The sequence below is a fragment of the Pseudorca crassidens genome, chromosome 1, assembly GCF_039906515.1.
Source record: "Pseudorca crassidens isolate mPseCra1 chromosome 1, mPseCra1.hap1, whole genome shotgun sequence".
Lineage (NCBI taxonomy): Eukaryota > Metazoa > Chordata > Mammalia > Artiodactyla > Delphinidae > Pseudorca > Pseudorca crassidens.
In genome coordinates, this window is record NC_090296.1 from 111,581,178 (window position 1) to 111,605,689 (window position 24,512).

At 40.8% G+C, this 24,512-nt stretch overlaps 1 protein-coding gene across 3 annotated transcripts in view; it reads left to right on the plus strand.

The window, feature by feature from the left end:
* The first annotated feature begins 337 nt into the window (after positions 1-337).
* Positions 338-24,512, plus strand: part of APH1B (aph-1 homolog B, gamma-secretase subunit) — a 116,335-nt gene continuing 92,160 nt past the window's right edge. For 2 of the 3 annotated variants that reach the window (XM_067749702.1, XM_067749693.1), the window contains exons 1-5: positions 338-543; positions 1,924-2,094; positions 7,090-7,160; positions 7,977-8,099; positions 13,648-13,775. In XM_067749702.1, the coding sequence (XP_067605803.1) occupies positions 431-543; positions 1,924-2,094; positions 7,090-7,160; positions 7,977-8,099; positions 13,648-13,775 (606 nt within the window). In that variant the 5' untranslated portion in view covers positions 338-430. The remainder of the gene's footprint in view (positions 544-1,923; positions 2,095-7,089; positions 7,161-7,976; positions 8,100-13,647; positions 13,776-24,512) is intronic. The other variant, XM_067749712.1, reaches the window with a different exon arrangement.

Genomic DNA, 24,512 nt, shown 5'->3' on the forward strand with positions numbered 1-24,512 from the left:
ATCTGGACTCTTCCCCAGTTCTGGCTCTAAAGCGGGTTGGGGACCTCCCCTTCTCTTAGCCACCTCGTGGGCGGTGTCTTGGCCTGATGGATGCGTACCAGTGGTGGTGGCGGGGGGCGGCGCCAAAGCTCCTACCCTAAAGTCTTCAGCTACCGCCGCCTCTGCATCAGAAGCTGCTAAGTCTCCCGGGCTGAAAGCCCGGAGGTAAGCCCCGCCCCCGCCTCCTCCGGCCCCCGCCTCCTCCGGCCCCCGCCTCCTCCCCCGCGCCGCGCCGCGCCCTTCCCCCGCCTCCTCCGCCGCGCCCCGCCTCCTCCGCCGCGCCCCGCCTCCAGCCCCTCGGCCTGCCCCGCCCTCGACGCGCGCTCTTCTCCGTGGTCGATCTGCGCCCCCGCGTCCACGCTACGCCCCCGTGCCGGCTTCTGCGGTCGCCATGACGGCGGCCGTGTTCTTCGGCTGCGCCTTCGTTGCCTTCGGGCCTGCGCTCGCCCTCTACATCTTCACCATCGCCACCGAGCCGTTGCGCATCATCTTCCTCATCATCGGGTAAGGCGGTTGTGCCGGGAAACCCGGACCTGGGACTCCCCTCCCCCGCCAGGGGTACCGGCGATACCTGGCGTCCCCACGAAACGGCTCGTCCTCGTTGGGCTTTGGAGCGGAGAAGCGTTAGGAGGGGGTAGAGCGGAGACCCCACTCCCCTGGGACTCTTCGCCCTGCTCCGAGGGTCGGCGAGAAAAGAACAAGAGCCCCGCGACCCCAGAGGGCGAGCTCTAGGGAAGGAGAGCACATCGTGGGTCTCAGAAAACCCTGACGCTCGGCTCCCGAGTTTTTGCCTAGGGTCCGTGGATGGGCGTTAGTGAATCATACATTAAAACTGTATTTAAAAAATTGTGGATAACTTCAAATATCCATCTTTTATTTTTTTGGAGGGGGAGGTCCCTAGTTTCCCTCAGATTCTGACAGGCATCTGTAATCCCAAGCGAGTTAAGAGCCCTTAAGCACCTGGGGATCAGGTGCTTTAAAACATACCGATGCCCAACACTTACCCCTCCCTGAATCAACTGAATAGGAATGTCTAGGGGGTGGAATTCGGACTTTTTAAAAGCGTCCCAGGTGATTCAGGTGAGCGGCCAAAGGGTAGAAACCTGTGAAAACTCCGCAGCACCTGTAGTACGTCTCCTTGCAGGAGCTTGGTCAATACCGAACTCTGGTGGCGAATGTGATCATAATCCCAGTTTTCACCTGTCTGGCAGCTCTTACTGGAGCTCCCCTACGACCTTCTCCACCACTGAGTCTCACTTGGCACCAGGAGAAACAGCCAGGCGAGACCAGTGAATCCCACCTTTTCTGAGCTTCCTCACCTCTCACAACTGTATTGAAAATGCTGCATCACACGTGTCATTTAAAAAACAATAGAGATTTGGGCAAGAGGTCTGTAAAGCTTGTTATAATCATTAAAATCCACAGGAATGTTGTAAAAACCAGGCCTGGAAGACTGATGTAGATCAGAGCACAGGCTTTCAACCTCTGGATTTTAAACCAATCGCTCTGTTAATAGAGATGTAGACATTTTCCTGGAAAAGACATTTGCACATCAATGGGCAAAGCTTTAATTAGGAAGCTTAGCAAATAACCAAGTTTCCAGACAGACAGTCCTTGGCAATTAGTCTGCAGATGTATTTACAAATAGCAGGGTCACTGAAAAAAGTGATTTTTAAGAAAAATCTCAAATTCCTCTTGGCCTGCATGTTTATTTCACCAGGGAAACTGCACCATTGATTAGGACCAGTTGGTTAAGAGCATCACTTCATGAACACTTTTTTTGTCAGGAAATCTCTTCCTTCTCAAGCAGGGTTTTTTCTGCTTTTAAATCATTATTAGTCCTGTTCACTTGTAACTCCCCCTCCCCCCCACACCAATTTTCAGAGCTTTCTTCTGGCTGGTGTCTCTGCTGCTTTCTTCCTTCATTTGGTTCATGGCAGCAACCCTTACTGATAACAAAGATGAACCAAGACAGAGAGATCTGCTGATCTTTGGAGTGTTAATCTCAGTCCTTATCCAAGAAGTGTTCCGGTTTGCATATTATAAACTTTTAAAGTAAGTTAAACGCTTTACCTTTTTTCCCAGTTTTATTTGAATTATGATTTAGTAGTTTGAAACATTAATGTATTATTGTATTTGAAGGTCCATGTCTTCCTGCATAGTTCCAAGCCAAGGGATTGTACATTTCCAGCCTGAAAATATTGAGTATTTTAATTTGTGGACATTCATTCCTTCCTTCACTCGTTCAAAAAATGTCTTGAGAATTTGCTCAATGCCGTGCATACCCTAGGTACTGAGGATACATCATGATTAAAAGACAGTCTCATGGTGGTAATATTATAGTGGGAAGAGATAGACAACAAATGAATAAACAAGAAAAGACATTGTATATTAAAAGACAGTAAGTGCCATGGAGAAAAATAAGCTAGAGAAATAGTCATTGAAACAAGAAGAACAAAAACTGTTACAGATCAGAATTTATACGCACTTCTCTTTGACATCACCTGAAATAGATAATTCTTATGGTGATTATGCCTGCCATTATTCTGACTGTATTAGGGAGGAACAGGGGTTCATTTTGTGATATGTCGTTTGATTTCATGTCCAGAATAGAAAAATACATTAAAAGAAAAAAAAGAGCCGTGGGCATGAGTTCCCTTTTTAGGCCAGAAAGTAGGTCATCTGTAGGATCCATGAGGATCTCACATGAAACCACTGTTTTGAAACACAGCTTAAACTTGGAACCATATTTTTTTTCAGAGATTGGCTTTGATTATGTAGTAAGGCTTAGTTAGTAGAGTGATAAATGTGCTATGTCTTCTCATCTCTGCAAATGGGATAATTAAAGCACTTCATGAATTTCATGGATGCAACCAAGACAGAACCTCAATAACATCTCTTATAATAGGCTTCTGATAATTTGTTCTTGCCAATATGCCAGGCCTTCTGTATTTTTTACTTGTTGCTTTTAATAACAGATATTGAAATTTAATAACAAAGCAATTTAAATCCCGAGTAGAAAACCAGGAAGCCGGTGCTTAGAAGCAAAAGTCATATCTGAGAAAAAGTTTAAAAACGAAATTTCCATTAGTTCCTGGAAATATTAAAGAACAACAAATAAAAAACATAACATTTCAGGTTCCATGGTAATACAATACCCTTAACAGATGGACATTCAGATGTGGTTGAATGTTTCTGGTATGCAGCAGTTACTACTATTCCAAAATTTAATTTTAACTGTAGAATATATTAAGGTAATAAAAATCTCCTTCTTTCTGACCTCTGCCTTGCACAGGGAAATGCAGTCTCTGTCACACGGTTGTCATCTTGTCTCTTTCAAGGCTAAACATTCCTCATTTCTTCAGCTGGCCCTCAGGAGACATGGATGTGGCTTCCAGACCTTTTCCCATCTCTGTTCTTTTGTGTCAGTGGACACCCCTTTTTGTTGGTGCCTGGGATTTACCTGTGCCTGGAACCCAGCACAGTACCCTGCTGTGGTCAAAGCAGTGCAGAGAGCAGGGTCCTTCCCACCCTTGACAGGGCACTGTTCTCTTAACTCAGCCTTGGGTTGGACTGGATTTTCCTGTCTCCAACATCACTGGCTCATGTTGGTTTTGCATTTACTAATTTCAGTAGTTTTTCATAGATCAGGACGTGACTTTAATAACCCCTTAGGACTTGAGGTTCTAAAACCTCACTTACCTAGAGTGGCTAAATGGGTATCTGCTGTTCTTCACTATTGTGTTTCTTCACGGTTTCCACCTGAAAAGCAACCCTTTATTGGCACTAACCTAAGGTTCCAAAGGACTACAAGCTGAACATGGGTTGCCTTTTTTTTTGGCCGCGGCTGTGTGTCTTGTGGGATCTTAGTTCCTCCACCAGGGACTGAACCTGCGCCTTGGGCAGTGAAAACACGGAGTACTAACCACTGGACCACCTGGGAATTCCCCATGGGTTGCCTGTTTTTTTTTTGGCTGTGCCGAGAGGCATGTGGGATCTTAGTTCCCCGACCAGGGATCGAACCTGCGCCTCTTGGAGTCTTAACCACTGGACTGCCAGGGAAGTCCCAGAGCTGCCATTTTTAATAGGGCAGTGAGGGCATAGGGCCACATGCAGAAGGAATTATGGCTGTCAGTCTGCAGGCTCTCATGCCAGGAAATTCACAGAAGCCTCTTTGGCCTTCTGGGGAAACCATGTTTGCTCCTCTGAAAGGACCTTTGGAGATTTGCAAACAAATAATAGGACAAACCTGTATTAACAGGTGCCTTTACAAAATGCATCTGCTATAAACCTTTGGAATATGGTACAGTGTTTTCCTAGCACATTTTAGAAATGTTGGATGTTATGTAGTTACATGTTAAAACAAGTTTGAGAATTATTATGATACTTTATTAATGGCTAACATTTATATAGATGCATTTAAGTTGCTGTCTTAGGCTTTACTACATTCAGATATAGGAACTTCAGTTTAATCAATATTTTAACTATCTCCACTGCCAAAGTAGGTTTTGAACTTTTAAGTTTAAAGTACTGCCTCAATCAAATTTTCACTATCTGAATTTGGTGCCAAGATTAAAATGTGGAGAGCTTGCACCAGTTTTTTTACATATATGGAATTGAATCAAAGTATTTATCATTGTAGTCCAATATAAATTTATTTCATGGCTTAGGTCTTAGGACCAGTACTTCATCTTGAATGAATGAATTGTCACTTTCAGCCTAGCAAAGAATTGCACTGTGAGAAATTGACATATGGCCACACGTGATAGCCCTTTCTACGTTATTCAGAAGGAAAAAGAAAAATCCAAGTTATGGTCCTGCACATTGCCTAAAACATACATAAGAATTTTTTGGCTTGGATTAAAGCTTTTGTAATTTAGTTCAATTGTCTTATAATGCTGATACCATAAATATTTGGTAATTTGAGAAAATCATTTATAGAAAAATAATAAGATAATCATTGCTATAATGTCTTAAAAGACATGTCTATTTTAAAAATTTTCTAAAATGGTGTTTTTACTTTATATGCATATTCCTTGGTACTTTCCCTCTCTTACACACACATATAAAGTGAATCAGAACAAACAAGAAAGCTGGTATGATTTATCATTTGTTTTTCAAAGTTTATATTTAAAAAATTGAGTTTTTTGTTCTTGGAAACAATAATAAACGCAAACAAAGAATTTTCCACTTCAGTAAAATGGTCAGATTAAAATCACCGTCACACACACATACCAAAAATCACTGTCACTTACATCATCAGTTGTGTGATGTATCCGTCAGGAACACGGAAACTGATGGTGTTTTGTACTTTTTCACTTCCTAATGTTGACCCTAGACCTTAAATTTATATCTTTAATATATTTGTGATAGCAGTACTTTGTTATACTAAATAGCAAAAATCTTTTATTCATTGCTGAGCAATTTATATAAAACAGAAATCCTCCAAAATTTATTGATTCTATTATACCATTATATCTGTTTGTTGATGGAAGTTATTGCTATTGTATAGGTCTTTAAGCATTCATTAGCCTTTAACCACATTCCTGTGACAGGTAAGTTTATTTAGGAAAATTGCACATTTCAGGTGGTTACTGCTCCAGAGAAAGAAGATGACAGTCACTTAAATTTTGGCTCATGTCCCTGCTACCAAATGATGCTTCCAAATGGAGAGCACTGGATTGGCAATTGTTTCTTTTGAGTCTAGAAAAGAAGAAGACCTTTTTTTTTTTTGGCCGCATCGGGGATCTTAGTTCCCCTACCAGGGATTGAATCTGTGCCCCCTGCATTGGAAGTGTGGAGTCTTAACCACTGGACCGCCAGGGAAGTCCCAAAGACCTTCTTCTTTATGCTTATTACTATTTTGGTTGAATTCTGTATTGCCTTAATGTAGTCAATATTTATATTTATGTCATGAGATAGGCTCACTGTAGTGAATATACATACCTTAAAATTTAATTAACACAATACCCATAATATAATTTCCATGTTCTGGTTAATTTTCTACTCTTAGAGTTAACCGAACTCATTTTTGTTTCAGCACTTGTTGAAAAATTCTTGTAAAATGTTTGGTTCCTTTATTGCTTTAATAAATATACTTTAAATATAATTTAAATATCCTTTGTGTCAGGATTGTTGTTGCAGACTTTCTAGCCAACAAAGGGTAGCAATAGTGACAAGAGTGGAGCCGGCCTGCCGCAGTCCTCACGCATTTGTGTGGGGTGCAGGGGCTCATGGTCAGTTTGCAAATTGTCCATGACAGAAGCATGGATATGATCACTCTGAATATCATTTCTTATTGAGCAGTAGTCTAATGTTTCATTCAGGTATTCATTTATCTTCTTTTCTGAGGGTAGCATTTTATTCTCCCCTGATTACTTCTCCCCTGAGGCCTGACTGGGGTTATGAAACAAATAATGTTTTCGAATCAGAAGACCATTTGATTAGGTATCCATATGAGAGTTCACACTGTCAGTGTTGTAGGGTTTAAGAGTAAGGAGAGATGGGATGAATAATTATCAATCACTGGTAAAGGTGGCTTCTTTGAGCAATTGTTGCATGAACTAGACTTTGAAGAGAGAGTACCACTTAACGTTCTATGGAGTGGAAGGTAGAAGGGAGAGTGGCAGAATAAGTCTAACCCAGGCGGAAATACAACAAAGTACCAAAGAAATGGAATAGGAGATATAGTACTTTGGGAAGAGGAAAAATTCAGAGTGGTAGATGCCATAAGATGTTGAATTAAATGCTTGCTAAACTTAGTCATAAGTATTGCTTTTTTTTTGTATCATTAAACTCAATCCCTGATGGCTTGTTTACTTATATTCTTCTTATTTTTCCTCCTCTTTGTGAATGTCAGATATAGGCAAAAGTTGGTTGGAAATTTTGGTTGACTTAAGTTAATTGAAAACTTGCTGTGTTCGTTTAAATGGATTTTAGATTTAGAGTATAATGTGATCAAAAACCTCATTAAGTATCTGGATTTTAAAATATCTTATGTGTTTTTCTGATATACTACCTAAAAAAATTATCTGTGTGGTTTTATTTTAGAAAATCCAGTGAGGGTTTGAAGAGTATAAACCCAGGTGAGAAAGCACCCTCTATGCGATTGCTGGCTTATGGTAAGTTAGAACTGCATAGCGTCGTAAGATAAAAGATCAGACTTGACATAAAAGCCATTTTTATCTTTTAAATCTTTGTAGGTTTCAGGTAGTATTTTACTACCACATTGGCCTATTGGTGTACATTGTTTATTTTTCTAGCTTTCCAGGGCCCTTATGTAAAGAAAAGTGATTGCAGGTGACCCTTATCTGTGTCTCCATTAAATACTAACCAGATTTGACAGTTAGGTTTTTTAACATGTATACACTCTAGTTAACAATTTCTAAGTGATGTTATTGTTACCTTCTTTGGGTTGTTTCCATGACTTTGTACTGAGAGGACTCTTCATATTAACACAGTTATACCTCTTTGTATTTTTCTTTCAGAATTATGGTTTAAAGGTTGGATCCGGGTCCCTAAATTGAGTCACCCAGATTGACCCAGGGATCCCTCTTTACAATACAGTCACCTCTCAAGCTCAGTTCCATCAAACTTAATTCTACAGATTCTGTTGTCATGAATTAAAGTCAGAGCTACAGTATCGTATCCTTCTGTCTCGCCTATCCCTTTGGAGCCTTTCTGGATCTCTTTCTTTCTTTTTTCATTTCTCTGCTACATTTCACTGACCATTTCCTTTCCTCTTTCCTCCCCAGTTCTCTCTCGGTTCATCATTTAGCCAAGCGCTTGCCTTTTCTGAGCCAGCTTTCTACTGCTTCTCTAACAGCATGTGCACCCTTTTTCCTTCAGCAAGATAGTGTTCCCTAGTCCTTGGGAATTTGATTTGAAGAGAAATCACAGCATGAGTAAGGTTTAACAGTGTTTTCCTTCCTCTTTAGTTTCTGGCTTGGGCTTTGGAATCATGAGTGGAGTATTCTCCTTTGTAAATACCCTGTCTGACTCCTTGGGACCGGGCACAGTGGGCATTCATGGAGATCCTCCCCAGTTCTTCCTGAATTCAGGTATGTGTCTGGTAGCTGTGAATGTTCAGATTTATGATCTAAATGATCATGCTTAGTGGAGTTCCCTGGCTTAGGAAATGAAGTGAATAGAAATTCATGTTATATCTTCTAAAGGCAAGATACTGTTAGACACTGTGATGGAAAGGACCTAGGAAAATAAAGATTACAGTTAGAGTATTGTAGAATTTTAGAGTGGAACTAAGCTTGCATAAAATTTATTTTTCTGTTACTATACTAACAGTGTTGCTGTATAGCTGATATATTGTAAGGGAATTTTTATAGGCTATATGCTTTTTTTGTTTTTGTTTTTATTAGTTTTTATTTCTCTTCACTGTAGCCCTAATCTTTAGTTCATTTGTCATCTTGGCCGCTTTTTGGAGTGGGAAGTATAATTTAATCTTGAAATTGAGAGGAGAGAAAATAGTTCTTATTTAATGTGAGGTATGGGCTTCCCTGGTGGCGCAGTGGTTGGGAGTCCGCCTGCCGATGCAGGGGACACGGGTTTGTGCCCCGGTCCGGGAAGATCCCACATGCTGCGGAGTGGCTGGGCCCATGAGCCATGGCCTCTGAGCCTGTGTGTCCGGAGCCTGTGCTCCGCAATGGGAGAGGCCACAACAGTGAGAGGCCCGCGTACCGCAAAAAAAAAAAAAATGTTAATGTGAGGTAATGTCATATATCTAAAAACGTATATTTAAACATATATATATGTATATATATTTAATTTTAACTGTAACAATCCATATTCCCTGTTCCTTAAGAACTGGGACACCAGCAGGAGCTTAGAGTCCCTTGTTCCTCCTCACTCCTCCCCTACAGGTAACTGTTGCCCTGATTTTGTGTTATTAAGTCCCTGGGTTAGCCAGGTCTGAAAGTTAGGTTTTTAACATGTATCGATGTTTTACTTTGAAGGTAAAACCTGCAAGTTTTACCTTCATGTGTGTATCTGAAAAAAAAAAAGAAAATTTAGTTTTCTTGCTTTTGAACATTTAAAAATAAATTGTACTATATTCTTTAAAAAAAAGAAATTGAGAGGAAAAAAATAATAGATGAGTTGACCTTTATCCAAAGATGCAGGTAAAAGGACCAACCCATTTCAAACCGCTTTTCATCCACCAGATGAAAATTGTCCCCATGATGCAGTGGTCACACATTTGAGAGTTGGTAATATACATAATTAATATAAGCTCTCTCCTAAATTACACAAGAAGAATCTTTTAAAAAATAGTTTTTAAAAACCCCACTGTATTTTTTTGTCTTCACAAGTTGTATTGTTGAAGTAAGTGATCCTATGCACAGATTCTTTTAATTAAGTCATTAATTTATCATCTTATTAAGAATAAATAGAATCCTTTCAAAAAAAAATTTATCATCTTTACTAAAGTAATTTCTGTCTTCAAGGAGCTTATCATCTTGTAGAGAGAATAAGACCAAAAAAGTGATTAAGCGTTTCAGTGCAGTTTAACATAATAATAGAAAAGATATAAGGAGGTATGACCAAATTAAAAAAACAAATTACTGCAGTAAAGAATTGAGAGACATGCTGCACGTTATAGTGGTCCCCAAACCCAGTGGACCCTTGTTCATCATTTCAGTTCAGACCTTGGTATCTCCTGTCTAGATTACTACCATTAACTCCCACCCAGTTAGTCCTTCCTCAACACATTTTCCATGGGAATCCATCCTGTATACAGCCCCCCAAATGACTCGTCCCTGTACAAAAATGTATAAGGGCTTTTCAAGGCCTACAAGTTACTCAGGGCCCTTCACGTCCGGCGGCAAGTTAGAGGACAGGAAAGTATGTCAATGGGATGGGTCCTACTTATTTAGTTGCGCCCCCAACATAGCAAATTATCTTCCTTTTAAACATTCCATAATTAAAATATTTCTGACAGTCTTAAAAAATGAACATAATAATGAGTATTACATTTTTAGAACAACTGTAATATTAATGCTAAAATCTGTTAGCATCCAATATAAGTTAATAAAACATACCCAGGAGGGGGTGTTACTGCTGCAGTTTTCTATATTTTCTTAAATCAGTCTATTAGACTGCTACATAAGCTTTTTTTTTTTTTGGCTCTCAAGTAGCAGTCTCCTAATGGAACTTATTTTTCTACCAGATTCTGTCACTAGATGGTGATAATTCCCTTTTGTGAACTAGGCTGTTTTCATAAGATTGGCTTAAAATGATTCTTTTGGAAGAAAGTAAAAAATGTGCTAGCAATTTGGGGATTGTATTTGTGATTTCTATAAATTCAAAGAAAATAAAGTGTTTTAATATCTTTAGCTGAGTTAGGATGGCAGGCTGACCATGCTGTGGATGTATACCTATAGAGTCAAGAATAGCTGTTACTTTATCATGTGCTAGAGTTTATTTGTTGTAACGTCATTCTTTGGAGCATAACCTTTGAATTAAACATTTAAGAAACTACTTATTGCGTTTAAAAATAATAACCCCAAATTTGCATGTATTTGCGTTTATTGCATATATTATTTGTAACTGCTGCTGTTACCATGTATTTAGGCATGAGCTCCTTTTAAATTTTTCAGTTAAATAGTTTAACATACTCCATTATAAATGCCTAAGTAATAATCAGGAATATGGGGTATAATTAGTATGTCTATGTTAGGACAAGATGTACAATATATGATACCTGTATGTACATAGGTTTTCATGTGACAAGTCAGCATAGTTTACAAACTAAATGTATCATAAGTTAATTATTTTTTTTGTAGTTGTGTAGTAGGCTAACGTTAACTTTTATTAGAATCATTACCATATCTTGGTTATTCTGTATATAGGCAAGGTATAGGAATTGGAGTCTTAATTTCAAGTCTTACCCTGGCTCATTAATTTAGTATTTTGGGCAAGTCCATTTGATCATTTAATCACTCATTCCACAAATAATTAAGTATTTTTATTTAACAGCCGAGTTAATGTTTATATGTTCCACTTATAGAGGGAATAAAGACAAACAGCTGATTACAACAAAGTGTGATAAATACTATGATGAGGAAGAGCCATGAGTGCACAAAAAAGCTGTAACCCCCTCGGGTGGTATTGTACTTCTCCTTTGTAGTACTTACCACATTTGAAATTAATTGATCATGCATGCACACATGCAGTATTCCATAGAAAAACCTGTGTGTGCGCCAATCAAGTTCAGTTTCAGTTGCTTAAGAATCTTGGATAAAAAATGAGCAGAAGACCTAAACAGACATTTCTTCAAAGAAGATATACAGATTGCCAACAAACACATGGAAGGATGCTCAACATCACTAATCATTAGAGAAATGCAAATCAAAACTACAATGAGGTATTACCTCACACCAGTCAGAATGGCCATCATCAAAAAATCTACAAACAGGGCTTCCCTGGTGGCGCAGTGGTTGAGAGTCCGCCTGCCGATGTAGGGGATGCGGGTTCATGCCCCAGTCCGGGAAAATCCCACATACCGCAGAGCGGCTGGGCCCGTGAGCCATGGCTGCTGAGCCTGTGAGTCCGGAGCCTGTGCTCTGCAACGGGAGAGGCCACAACAGTGAGAGGCCCGCTTAACGCAAAAAAAAAAAAAAAAAAAAAAAAAATCTACAAACAAAAAATGCTGGAGAGGGTGTGGAGAAAAGGGAACCCTCCTGCACTGTTGGTGGGAACGTAAATTGATACAGCTACTATGGAGAACAGTATGGAGGTTCCTTAAAAAACTAAAAATAGAACTACTGCACGACCCAGCAGTCCCACTACTGGGCATATACCCTGAGAAAACCAGAATTCAAAAAGAACCATATACCACAATGTTCACTTCAGCACTCTTTACAATAGCCAGGACATGGAAGCAACCTAAGTGTCCGTCGACAGATGAATGGCTAAAGAAGATGTGGCACATATATACAATAGAATATTACTCAGCCATAAAAAGAAACGAAATTGAGGGGGCTTCCCTGGTGGCGCAGTGGTTGAAAATCTGCCTGCCAATGCAGGGGACACGGGTTCGAGCCCTGGTTTGGGAAGATCCTACATGCTACGGAGCAACTAGGCCCGTGAGCCACAATTACTGAGCCTGTGCGTCTGGAGCCTGTGCTACGCAACAAGAGAGGCCGCGATAGTGAGAGGCCCGCGCACCGCGATGAAGAGTGGCCCCCGCTTGCCGCAACTAGAGAAAGCTCTAGCACAGAAACGAAGACCCAACACAGCCAAAAGTAAAATTAATTAATTTAAAAAAAGAAACGAAATTGAATTATGCGTAGTGAGTTAAAAAAAAATGGTTCTGAAGAACCTAGGGGCAGGACAGGAATAAAGACGCAGACGTAAAGAATGGACTTGAGGACACGGGGAGAGGGAAGGATAAGCTGGGATGAAGTGAGAGAGTGTCATGGACATATATACACTACCAAATGTAGAACGGATAGCTAGTGGGAAGCAGCCACATAGCTCAGGGAGATCAGCTCGGTGCTTTGTGACCACCTAGAGGGGTGGGATAGGGAGGGTGGGAGGGAGACGCAAGAGGGAGGAGATATGGGGACATATGTATATGTGTACCTGATTCACTTTGTTATAAAGCAGAAACTAACACATGATTGTAAAGCAATTATACTCCAATAAAGATGTTAAAAAAAAGAAAGAATCTTGGATAATTACTGCAATTTCTTATATTTTTGTCTTCCATTGTCCTTAAAAAAAAATCCAAGGAGAAACCTCACTTTAATGAGAAGACTTGTTTAAATTGAAGACACTCCTTTTTTTTAAATTAATTAATTAATATATTTATGGCTGTGTTGGGTCTTTGTTTCTGTACGAGGGCTTTCTCTAGTTGTGGCAAGCAGGGGCCACTCTAAATCGCGGTGCGCGGGCCTCTCACTATCGCGGCCTCTCTTGTTGCGGAGCACAGGCTCCAGACGCGCAGACTCAGTAATTGTGGCTCACGGGCCCAGTTGTTCCACGGCATGTGGGATCTTCCCAGACCAGGGCTCGAACCCCTGTCCCCTGCATTGGCAGGCAGATTCTCAACTACTGTGCCACCAGGGAAGCTCGAAGACACTTCTTTTAATTGAGAAAAGTTTCTCAGGGACCTCCCTGGCAGTCCATTGGTTAAGACTTCAAGTTTCCAATGTGGGGTTGAAGGTGTGCTGGTTTGATCCCTGGTCAGGCAACTAGGATCCTACATGCTGTGTGGCGTGGTGTCGGGGGAGGGTGGGAGTTTCGCAATTAGTGCAGAAGGCTAATTTGGAGAAAAGTTGATTAGATATCACAGTAGTCTTATTGCATTCCTAAGAGAAACTCCTTGAAAGCCAGATCCAAGTTGACTTTTTGTTTTCACAAATTCATGTTCTAGATGAGAAGCTGTTTCAGAGTTGGCCCCCTGGTTCAGGAATGTTGCTCTCAGAGTTACTATTCAAGCAAATATGTGTCAGGGTCCCACTTCTGTCAGATAGGGTTGAACCCTCGCAGTAATGTGGTGTACCCCAAGAGCGTTGTCCCAGGACTAGGTGTTTAGTGGGCTTTGGGGTTTGTTATCCTGTGACTGGGCACTAATGGTTGCCTGTCTTTCAGCTTTCATGACGCTGGTGATCATATTGCTGCACATGTTCTGGGGCATTGTGTTTTTTGATGGCTGTGAGAAGAAAAAGTGGTACACCCTGCTTGTAGTTCTTCTGACCCATCTACTGGTGTCAGCCCTGGTGAGTATTGCTACCGTGCTCAAACCGGTTTTTGGAGCTCAAGTCTGCATATCTAAAGTGGTAGATTCCACTTTGAATGAAATACATGCTCATAGGAAAATGAGGAAATTCAGAAAAGTCAGTTAAAAGAATGAATGAATGAATGATAGATAAATCATCTTTCTTACCATAGAAAGATAACAATTTGTTGGTTGATCTCATAAAAGTTTTTTGGTGTCTTATTTTGGTATGTGTCTTTCTTTTAATGGGTAGAGTCAAACTGAAATAGGCTTGCATTATGCTTATGTTATGTAACACATCTTAAAAAATTTCCATGTTATTATAAATCCTTTTAATATTTAAGTTTTAGTGGCTTTAGATCATTACATAAAGTTATAGTTTGCTTAACTGATTGATAACTTGTTTTTCTACTTTTGGTTATTATAATGCTGTCTGGAACAACTTTGTATGTGAAACTTTTTCAATTCATTGTTTACATTCCAAGGAATTGATTTTTGAAGTCAAATGATGTGAATATTTTTAAAGCCCTTGATGCAAATTGCTAAAATACTCTGTACAAGGGTTGTACTATTTTTATGCATTCTGATGAATGTCAAGAGTACCCATCTTACTCTCTCCTCACTGACATTATAATGCCAGTTTTCAAAAGTAATTTAAAAAGAATACTTGACTAGATGTATTGTTTAAGCACTGTTTAATGGTTTGGTCTTAGTTTAATTGTAACGTGTCATATACTTACATCAGAATTATCCCAGCCACTGCTTTGTCCAGACCTTTATCATTTCTCACCTACAGTATTGAAAAGCTTCCTTCTGATGGTGTCCTGCCTCATGTGTCTCTCCTCTCCATCCATTTAGAGTTCATATCAGGTTTTCTTATACTGGGCTTCTTGTTCTCTGTTCCATCTAAAAAACAATCTCATTGCCTTTCTTACCTAAAACCTTTCAGTCATACAGGATACTAAAGTTACCCTTAATATGACGGCAGCTATGTAAAGTCAAATCTTTCTTTTTTTTAATTTTTAAATTTTATTTTATATATTTTTTATACAGCAGGTTCTTATAAGTCATCCATTTTATGCACATCAGTGTGTACATGTGAACCCCAGTCTCCCAATTCATCACCACCACTCCCACCCGCCGCTGCTTTCCCCCCTTGGTGTGCATACATTTGTTCTCTACATGTGTGTCTCAATTTCTGCCCTGCAAACTGGTTCATCTGTACCATTTTTCTAGGTTCCACATATATGTGTTAATATACTATATTTGTTGTTCTCTTTCTGACTTACTTCACTCTGTATGACAGTCTCTAGTTCCATCCACGTCTCAACAAATGACCCAGTTTCGTTCCGTTTTATGGCTAATATTCCATTGTATATATGTACCACATCTTCTTTATCCATTCGTCTGTCGATGGGCATTTAGGTTGCTTCCATGACCTGGCTATTGTAAATAGTGCTGCAGTGAACATTGGGGTGCATGTGTCTTTTTGAATTATGGTTTTCTCAGCGTATATTCCAGTAGTGAGATTGCTGGATCATATGGTAATTCTATTTTTAGGTTTTTTTTTGGGGGGTACGCGGGCCTCTCATTGTTGTGGCCTCTTCCATTGCGGAGCACAGGCTCCGGATGCGCAGCCTCAGCGGCCATGGCTCACGGGCCCAGCTGCTCCGCGGCATGTGGGATCCTCCCGGACCGGGGCACGAGCCCATGTCCCCTGCATTGGCAGGCGGACTCTCAACCACTGCACCACCAGGGAAGCCCTATTTTTAGTTTTCTCAGGAACCTCCATACTGTTCTCCATAGTGGCTGTATCAATTTACATTCCCACCAACAGTGCAAGAGGGTTCCCTTTTCTCCACACCCTCTCCAGCATTTGTTATTTATAGATTTACTGATGACGCCCATTCTAACTGGTATGAGGTGGTACCTCATTGTAGTTTTGATTTGCATTTCTCTAATAATTAGTAATGTTGAGTAGCTTTTCATGTGCTTCTTGTCCATCTGTATGTCTTCTTTGGAGAAATGTCTATTTAGGTCTTCTGCCCATTTTTGGATTGGGTTGTTTGTTTTTTTAATATTGAGCTGCATGAGGTGTTTATATATTTTGGAGATTAATCCTTTGTCTGTTGATTCATTTGCAAATACTTTCTCCCATTTTAAGCATTGTCTTTTCGTCTTGCTTATGGTTTCCTTTGCTGTGCAAAAGCTTTGAAGTTTCATTAGGTCCCATTTGTTTATTTTTCTTTTTATTTCCATTACTCCAGGAGGTGATCAAAAAAGATCTTGCTGTGATTTATGTCAAAGAGTGTTCTTCCTATGTTTTCCTCTAAGAATTTTATAGTGTCTGGTCTTAATTTAGGTCTCTAATCCATTTTGAGTTTATTTTTGTGTATGGTGTTAGGGAGTGTTCTAATTTCATTCTTTTACATGTAGCTGTCCAGTTTTTCCAGCACCACTTATTGAAGAGACTGTCTTTTCTCCATTGTGTATCCTTGCCTTCTTTGTCATAGATTAGTTGACCATAGGTGCTTGGGTTTACCTCTGGGCTTTCTATCTTGTTCCATTGATCTATGTTTCTGTTTTTGTGCCAGTACCATATTGCCTTGATTACTGTAGCTTTGTAGTATAGTCTGAAGTCAGGGAGTCTGATTCCTCCAGCTCCGTTTTTTCCCTCAAGACCGCTTTGGCTATTTGGGGTCTTTTGTGTCTCCATACAAATTTTATGATTTTTTGTTCTAGTTCCATAAAAAATGCCATTGGTAATTTGATAGGGATTGCGTGGAATCTGTAGATTGCTTTGGGTAGTATAGTCATTTTCACAGTATTGATTCTTCCAATCCAAGAACATGGTATATCTCTCCATCTGTTGGTATCATCTTTAATTTCTTTCATCAGTGTCTTGTAGTTTTCTGCATACAGGTCTTTTGTCTCCCTAGGTAGGTTTATTCCTAGGTATTTTATTCTTTTTGTTGCAGTGGTAAATGGGAGTGTTTCCTTAATTTCTCTTTCAGATTTTTCATCATTAGTGTATAGGAATGCCAGAGATTTCTGTGCATTAATTTTGTATCCTGCAACTTTACCAAATTTATTGATTAGCTCTAGTAGTTTTCTGGTGGCATCTTTAGGATACTTTACGTATAGTATCATGTCATCTGCAAACAGTGACAGTTTTCCTTCTTCTTTTCCAATTTGTATTCATTTTATTTCTTTTTCTTCTCTGATTGCTGTGGCTAGGACTTCCAAAACTGTGTTGAATAATAGTGGTGAGAGTGGACATCCTTGTCTTGCTCCTGATCTTAGAGGAAATGCTTTCAGTTTTTCACCGTTGAGAATGATGTTTGCTGTGGGCTTCTTGTATATGGCCTTTATTATGTTGAGGTAGGTTCCCTCTGCCCACTTTCTGGAGAGTTTTTATCATAAATCGGTGTTGAATTTTGTCAAAAGCTTTTTCTGCATCTATTGAGATGATCATATGGTTTTTATTCTTCAGTTTGTTAATATGGTGTATCATATTGATTGATTTGCGTTTATTGAAGAATTCTTGCATCCCTGGGATAAATCCCACTTGATCATGGTGTATGATCCTTTTAATGTGATGTTGGATTCTGTTTGCTGGTATTTTGTTGAGGATTTTTGCATCTATATTCATCAGTGATATTGGCCTGTAATTTTCTTTTTTTGTAGTATCCTTGTCTGGTTTTGGTATCAGGGTCATGGTGGCCTCATAGAATGAGTTTGGAAGTATTCCTTCCTCTAATTTTTTGGAAGAGTTTGAGAAGGATGGGTGTTAGCTCTTCTCTCAATGTTTGATAGAATTCACCTGTGAAGCCATCTGGTCCTGGACTTTTGTTTGTTGGAAGATTTTTGTTTTTGTTTTTTGTGGTACGCAGGCCTCTCACTTTTGTGGCCTCTCCCATTGCGGAGCACAGGCTCTGGACGCACAGGCTCAGCAGCCATGGCTCACGGGCCCAGCCACTCCGCGGCATGTGGGATCTTCCCAGACCGGGGCACGAACTCGTGTCCCCTGCATCAGCAGGCGGACTCTCAACCACTGCACCACCAGGGAAGCCCTGTTGGAAGATTTTTAATCACAGTTTCAATTTCATTATTTGTGACTGGTTTGTTCATATTTTCTATTTCTTCCTGGTTCAATCTTGGAAGGTTATACCTTTCTAAGAATTTGTCCATTTCTTCCAGGTTGTCCATTTTATTGGCATAGAGTTGCTTGTAGTAGTCTCTTAGGATGCTTTGTATTTCTGTGGTGTCTGTTGTAACGTCTCCTTTTTCATTTCTAATTTTATTGATTTGAATCCTCTCCGTCTTGATGAGTCTGTTTAATGGTTTATCAATTTTGTTTATCTTCTCAAAGAACCAGCTTTTAGTTTTATTGATCTTTGCTATTGTTTGTTTCTATTTCATGTATTTCTGCTCTGATCTTTATGATTTCTTTCCTTCTGCTAACTTTGGGTTTTGTTTGTTCTTCTTTCTCTAGTTCCTTTAGGTGTAAGGTTAGATTGTTTGAGATTTTTCTTGTTTCTTGAGGTAGGCTTGTGTAGCTGTAAACTTCCCTCTTAGAACTGCTTATGCTGCATCCCATAGGTTTTGGATCGTTGTGTTTTCATTGTCATTTGTCTCTAGGTATTTTTTGATTTCCTCTTTGATTTCTTCAGTGATCTCTTGGTTATTTAGTAACGTATTGTTTAGCCTCCATGTGTTTGTGTTTTTTACGTTTTTTCCCCTGTAATTGATTTCTAATCTCATAGCATTATGATTAGAAAAGATACTTGATATGATTTCAATTTTCTTAAATTTACTGAGCCTTGATTTGTGACCTAAGATGTGATCTATCCAGGAGAATGTTCTGTGTGCACTTGAGGAGAAAGTGTAATCTGCTGTTTTTGGATGGAATGTCCTATAAATATCAATTAAATCTATCTGGTCTATTGTGTCATCTAAAGCTTCTGTTTATTTATTTATTTTCATTGTGGATAATCTGTCCATTGGTGTAAGTGAGGTGTTAAAGTCCCCCACTCTTATTGTGTTACTGTTGATTTCCTCTTTTATAGCTGTTATCAGTTGCCTTATGTATTGAGGTGCTTCTATGTTGGGTGCGTCTGTATTGATAATTGTTATATCTTCTTCTTGAATTGATCCCTTGATCATTATGTAGTGTCCTTCCTTGTCTCTTGTAACATTCTTTGTTTTAAAGTCTATTTTATCTGATATGAGTATTGCTACTCCAGCTTTCTTTTGATTTCTATTTGCATGGAATGTCTTTTTCCATCCCCTCACTTTCAGTCTGTATGTGTCCCTAGGTCTGAAGTGGGTCTCTTGTAGACAGCATATATATGGGTCTTGTTTTTGTATCCATTCAGCGAGTCTCTGTCTTTTGGTTGGAGCATTTAATCCATTCACGTTTAAGGTAATTATCGATATGTATGTTCCTATGACCATTTTCTTAATTGTTTTGGGTTTGTTTTTGTAGGTCCTTTCTTCTCTTGTGTTTCTCACTTAGAGAAGTTCCTTTAGCATTTGTTGTAGAGCTGGTTTGGTGGTGCTCAGTTCTCTTAGCTTTTGCTTGTCTGTAAAGCTTTTGATTTCTTCATCAAATCTGAATGAGATCCTTGCTGGGTAGAGTAATCTTGGTTGTAGGTTCTTCCCTTTCATCACTTTAAGTATATCATGCCACTCCCTTCTGGTTTGTAGAGTTTCTGCTGAGAAATCAGCTGTTAACCTTATTGGAGTTCCCTTGTATGTTATTTGTTGTTTTTCCCTTGCTGCTTTTTCTTTGTCTTTAATTTTTGCCAATTTGATTACTATGTGTCTCGGCGTGTTTCTCCTTGGGTTTTTCCTGTATGGGACTCTCTGCGCCTTCTGGACTTGGGTGACTATTTCCTTTCCCATGTTAGTTAAGTTTTCGACTATAATCTCTTCAAATATTTTCTCTGGTCCTTTCTCTCTGTCTTCTCCTTCTGGGACCCCTCTAATGCGAATGTTGTTGTGTTTAATGTTGTCCCAGCGGTCTCTTAGGCTGTTTTCATTTCTTTTCATTCTTTTTTCTTTATTCTGTTCTGTGGCAGTGAATTCCACCATTCTGTCTTCCAGGTCACTTATCTGTTCTTCTGCCTCAGTTATTCTGGTATTGATTCCTTCTAGTGTATTTTTCATTTCAGTTATTGTATTGTTCATCACTGTTTGTTTGTTCTTTAATTCTTCTAGGTCTTTGTTAAACATTTCTTGCATCTTCTCGATCTTTGCCTCCATTCTTTTTCCAAGGTTCTGGATCATCTTCACTGTCATTATTCTGAATTCTTTTTCTGGTAGGTTGCCTATCTCCATTTCATTTAGTTGTTTTTCTGGGGATTTATCTTGTTCCTTCGTCTGGTACATAGCCCTCTGCCTTTTCATCTTGTCTGTCTTTCTGTGAATGTGGTTTTTGTTCCACAGGCTGCAGGATTGTAGTTCTTCTTGCTTCTACTGTCTGCCCTCTGGTGGATGTGGCTGTCTAAGAGGCTTGTGCAAGTTTCCTGATGGGAGGGACTGGTGGTGGGTAGAGCTGACTGTTGCTCTGGTGGGCAGAGCTCAGTAAAACTTAAGTTGGCTTGACTGCTGTTGGGTGGAGCTGGGTTCCCTCCCTGTTGGTTGTTTGGCCTGAGGCAACCCAACACTGGAGCCTACCTGGACTCTTTGGTGGGGCTGATGTCGGACTCTAGGAGAGCTCACGCCAAGGAGTACTTCCTGGAACTTATGCTTGCCAGTGTCCTTGTCCCCATGGTGAGCCACAGCCACCCCCTACCTCTGCAGGAGACCCTGCAACACTAGCAGGTAGGTCTGGTTCAGTCTCCTTTGGGGTCACTGCTCCTTCCTCTGGGTCCCGATATGCACACTACTTTGTGTGTGCCCTCGAAGAGTGGAGTCTCTGTTTCCCCCAGTCCTGTCGAAGTCCTGCAGTCAAATCCCACTAGCTTTCAAAGTCTGATTCTCTAGGAATTCCTCCTCCTGTTGCTGCACCCCCAGGTTGGGAAGCCTGACGTGGGTCTCAGAACCTTCACTCCAGTGGGTGGACTTCTGTGGTATAAGTGTTCTCCAGCCTGTGAGTCACCCACCCACCAGTTATGGGATTTGATTTTACTGTGATTGCGCCCCTCCTACTATCTCATTGTGGCTTCTCCTTTGTCTTTGGATGTGGGGTATCTTTTTTGGTGAGTTCCAGTGTCTTCCTGTCGATGATTGTCCAGCAGCTAGTTGTGATTCTGGTGTTCTTGCAAGAGGGCGTGGGAGCATGTCCTTCTACTCCGCCATCTTGGTTCAGGACCGTAAATTCAAATCTTAATGGAAAAACCACTGGCGAGAGAGTGCGTTAAAATATTAACAGCTTTCATTTTTGGGTGGATTCTTTTATTCTTTATGGGTTTTGGCATGTTCCAGATTTTCTACTATGTACACTTTAATAAACAGAAAGGAAGTTGCAAGAAAAAGGAAATATCCTTTTTATGGATCCAATTGGCCATTCACTCATTTGACAAATAGCCTTCTATGTTCCAGGCACTGTTCTAGGCGAACAAAACAATTTAGTGAAAAAAACAAAGACCCTGCCTTTACCATCTAGTGCAGAGAGAGGCAGTAAGCAATAGACATAATAAAAAGTTTTATAGTATATTAAAATTGATAGGTGCTGTGGGAAAAAAGGGAAAGTAGAGCAGGTTAAAAGGGTTCCAGATTGTGTGGGCTGGGGATGTTGAATTTTGGAACTATGTAGTCAAAAGTAGGTTTCATTGTGAAGGTGACATTTGAACAAAAAAGTCAAGTTGGCCATGTGGCTGTCTGGAGAAATAGCATCCAAGACTAAAACAGCCAGTGGCAAAGTCCTAAGACTAAAGAACATGCTTGGCATGTTTATGGAAGTGAGGGTGACCAGAACCAGTAAGCCTGGGGAAGTTAGTAGCAGATACTGTCACAGATTTGAGGTTGGGGATGGAAGTAGAGGTTGGAAATGAGAAGCACATCTAGATAATGCAAGACTTGAGCTTTTTACTCTCAGTGAAATGGGAGTCATTGTAGGGTGTTGAGTACAGGGACATGACTTGAATCACGTTTTGAAAGGATCGTTTTGACTGCTGTGTTCAGAGTAGACTGTAACGGGGGAAGAGATTACAGTCATCAAGAGAAGGGTGGTGATAACTGGGGTGAGATAGCAGTGGAAATAATGAGAAATGTTCAGATTCAGGACATATTTCTGAAAGTAGAGCCAACAGTATTTCCTGACAGACTGGATAAGGCAAGGGAGAGAAAGAAGAGGAGCCAAGGATGTCTTCAGAGTTTTGGGCCTGGATAGCTAGAAGGATGGAGTTGCCATCAGCTGGGATGGAGAAGCTTGTGAGGGAGATCAGGAGTTCTCCTTGGGCACGTTACCGTGGGGGCGCCTATTGGACATTCAAGTGGAGAAGGCAGTTAGGCAGTTGGATGAAAAAGTCTGGAGTTTGGGAGAGAAATCCAGGCTCGAAGAGATGAGTACAAGAAGTGAGTATCAGCAGACAAGAGAAGAGGCCCAAGGACTAAGGCCTGGGGCATTTCAGCCTTGAGGTTGGGGCAAGAAGAGGAGCCAGCAAAGGAGACTGAGAAGGAGCAACTTAGTGAAGTAGAAGAGCAGCAGGAGCCAGGTGTCCTGAAGCCAGGTGTGTTGGGGAGGAGAGGGCGATGAGCTGTAGCAGAGGCCAGTGGAGTGAAACCCAGACTTCTTTCTTTGACATAAGCCTCTTACTGATTTTACTGGTGCACAACATACTCTTGCTGCTCCCCATAGTTCACACCATACCCTCCATCTAAATTGATCCAGTGTGGCTCCCCAGCAGGGAGTGCCTTTGTTCGCGCTGTTTTATCTGCAATGACTGCTAACCTAGGTCAGTTTGGAAAACTCCTGAGCATTTCATGTGAGGCCTCCCTGGAAAAGGTGCACATTTCTGACTCAGCAGTATCACTAGCCCTTATTTATAGCTGTGTTATAACCCCCCTCCCCGGCCAGCATTATTTTATTTGATACAGTTTTTACATCTACCTCTCTAATTAGAGTTTGATCATCAGTGATGGGACCTTATCTTGTCACTCTTGGTATCCTGAATCCAAGGGCATGTGCAGGCAGGGTGAGGGTGAGGACAGTGAGGTGCCTTGGAGGCACTCCCCCTGCTGCCGCTGCTGGGCAGAGGTGACAAACTGACCCAGTCAGAGCCTCTTGTTTGTTAAGAAGAACCCATCTCCCCACCTTACCCTGGCCCAGCACAGGAAGTATCCTTTCTTCTGTCAAAGGCCAGTCCCTCCACTTGGGCTTTAGACCTAATTCCTTCCTACTTAAGGACTTTACTCCTTTGACTGTGCCCTCTCTCCTACATCACCAGCCTGTCCCTCTCTTCACCAGCATATAGACATATCTTAAATAAAACTCTTCATTGTTGCCTATTCTCCTTCGAGCTATGACTTTTTTTTCTGGTTCCCATTGCAGCAAAATTTCTCAAAGAGTTGTCTCCGCAAACTCTGTCTCTGCTTCTTCTCTCATGCTTCTAGCACATTTTGCCTTCTGTTCAACCACCCTTCTAAGACTGCTTTATTTTTTTATACAGCAGGTTCTTTTTAACTCCAAGTCTTTTAAGCTTGGTCTTCCTCAAGTCTTTTTGTATCTCATTAAATAGCACCACCATTTACCTAGAGCCAGAAACATGGAAGTCATTCTTGGCCTCTCCCTTTCCCTCACATTCCATCCACCAGCAACTCCCATCAGTTCCTATCATCTGCTCTCTCCATCTCTACCACCATCACCCTGGACTAAGTCACCAACCTGTACTCTCATTCAGTGCAGAGTCTTCCTAACTAGTCTCCCTGCTTTCACCATAGCCGTTGTGGAGCACAGGCTCCGGACACACAGGCTCAGAGGCCATGGCTCACGGGCCCAGCCGTTCCGCGGCATGTGGGATCTTCCCAGACCGGGGCACGAACCCGCATCCCCTGCATCGGCAGGAGGACTCTCAACCACTGCGCCACCAGGGAAACCCCCTACACATCATTTATATCAACTCTCAGGTTCTCAGCTGCAATGAACTCTTTGCCCTCCTTTGGTTCCCTCCCTTGGTCTACACCAGGCTGGCTCTCTCCTCCTCCTGTAAGTCTCAGATTAAATGCTGATTCCTCAGTGCCTTCCTTGACCCCCCCCCACCCCAGGTAGATCGCCTTGTTCTTACCTATGCTAGCACCATCTCAGTTGTAGTTATTCTGTCCTAGCATTCATCACAATTTGGAATTATTTGTTTCTTCATTCATTACTTGTCTCCCTTACTGGTATATAAGCTCCATTAGGATAGGCACTGTGGTCTTCACTAGTACCTCGCGGCATCTCATCAGCAGTTTTTAAATGAACTTTTGGAACCCTCAGCAGTTGTGCAGCTGAAAAAGATGCTGTTCCCTCACGTTCCCTTAATACTAAGGATTTTTACTAAAGTAACCTGGACTTGTCTCACTTTCTTGCTAACTCTAAGAGCCAATTAACACAGAAATAGTTAAAAACTGGGCCCTGGTTATGTAACATCTATCTTCTGTTGGGTATTTCATTAGGTCTGCCTTCTGATTACCTTCTACGGTTGCCATTTGAATATATTGGGTTGGTCAAAAAGTTCCTTCGGTTTTTACGTCAAAATAAAAGATACATATTTCATTTTCACCAAGAACTTTATTGAACAGCGTGTTCACT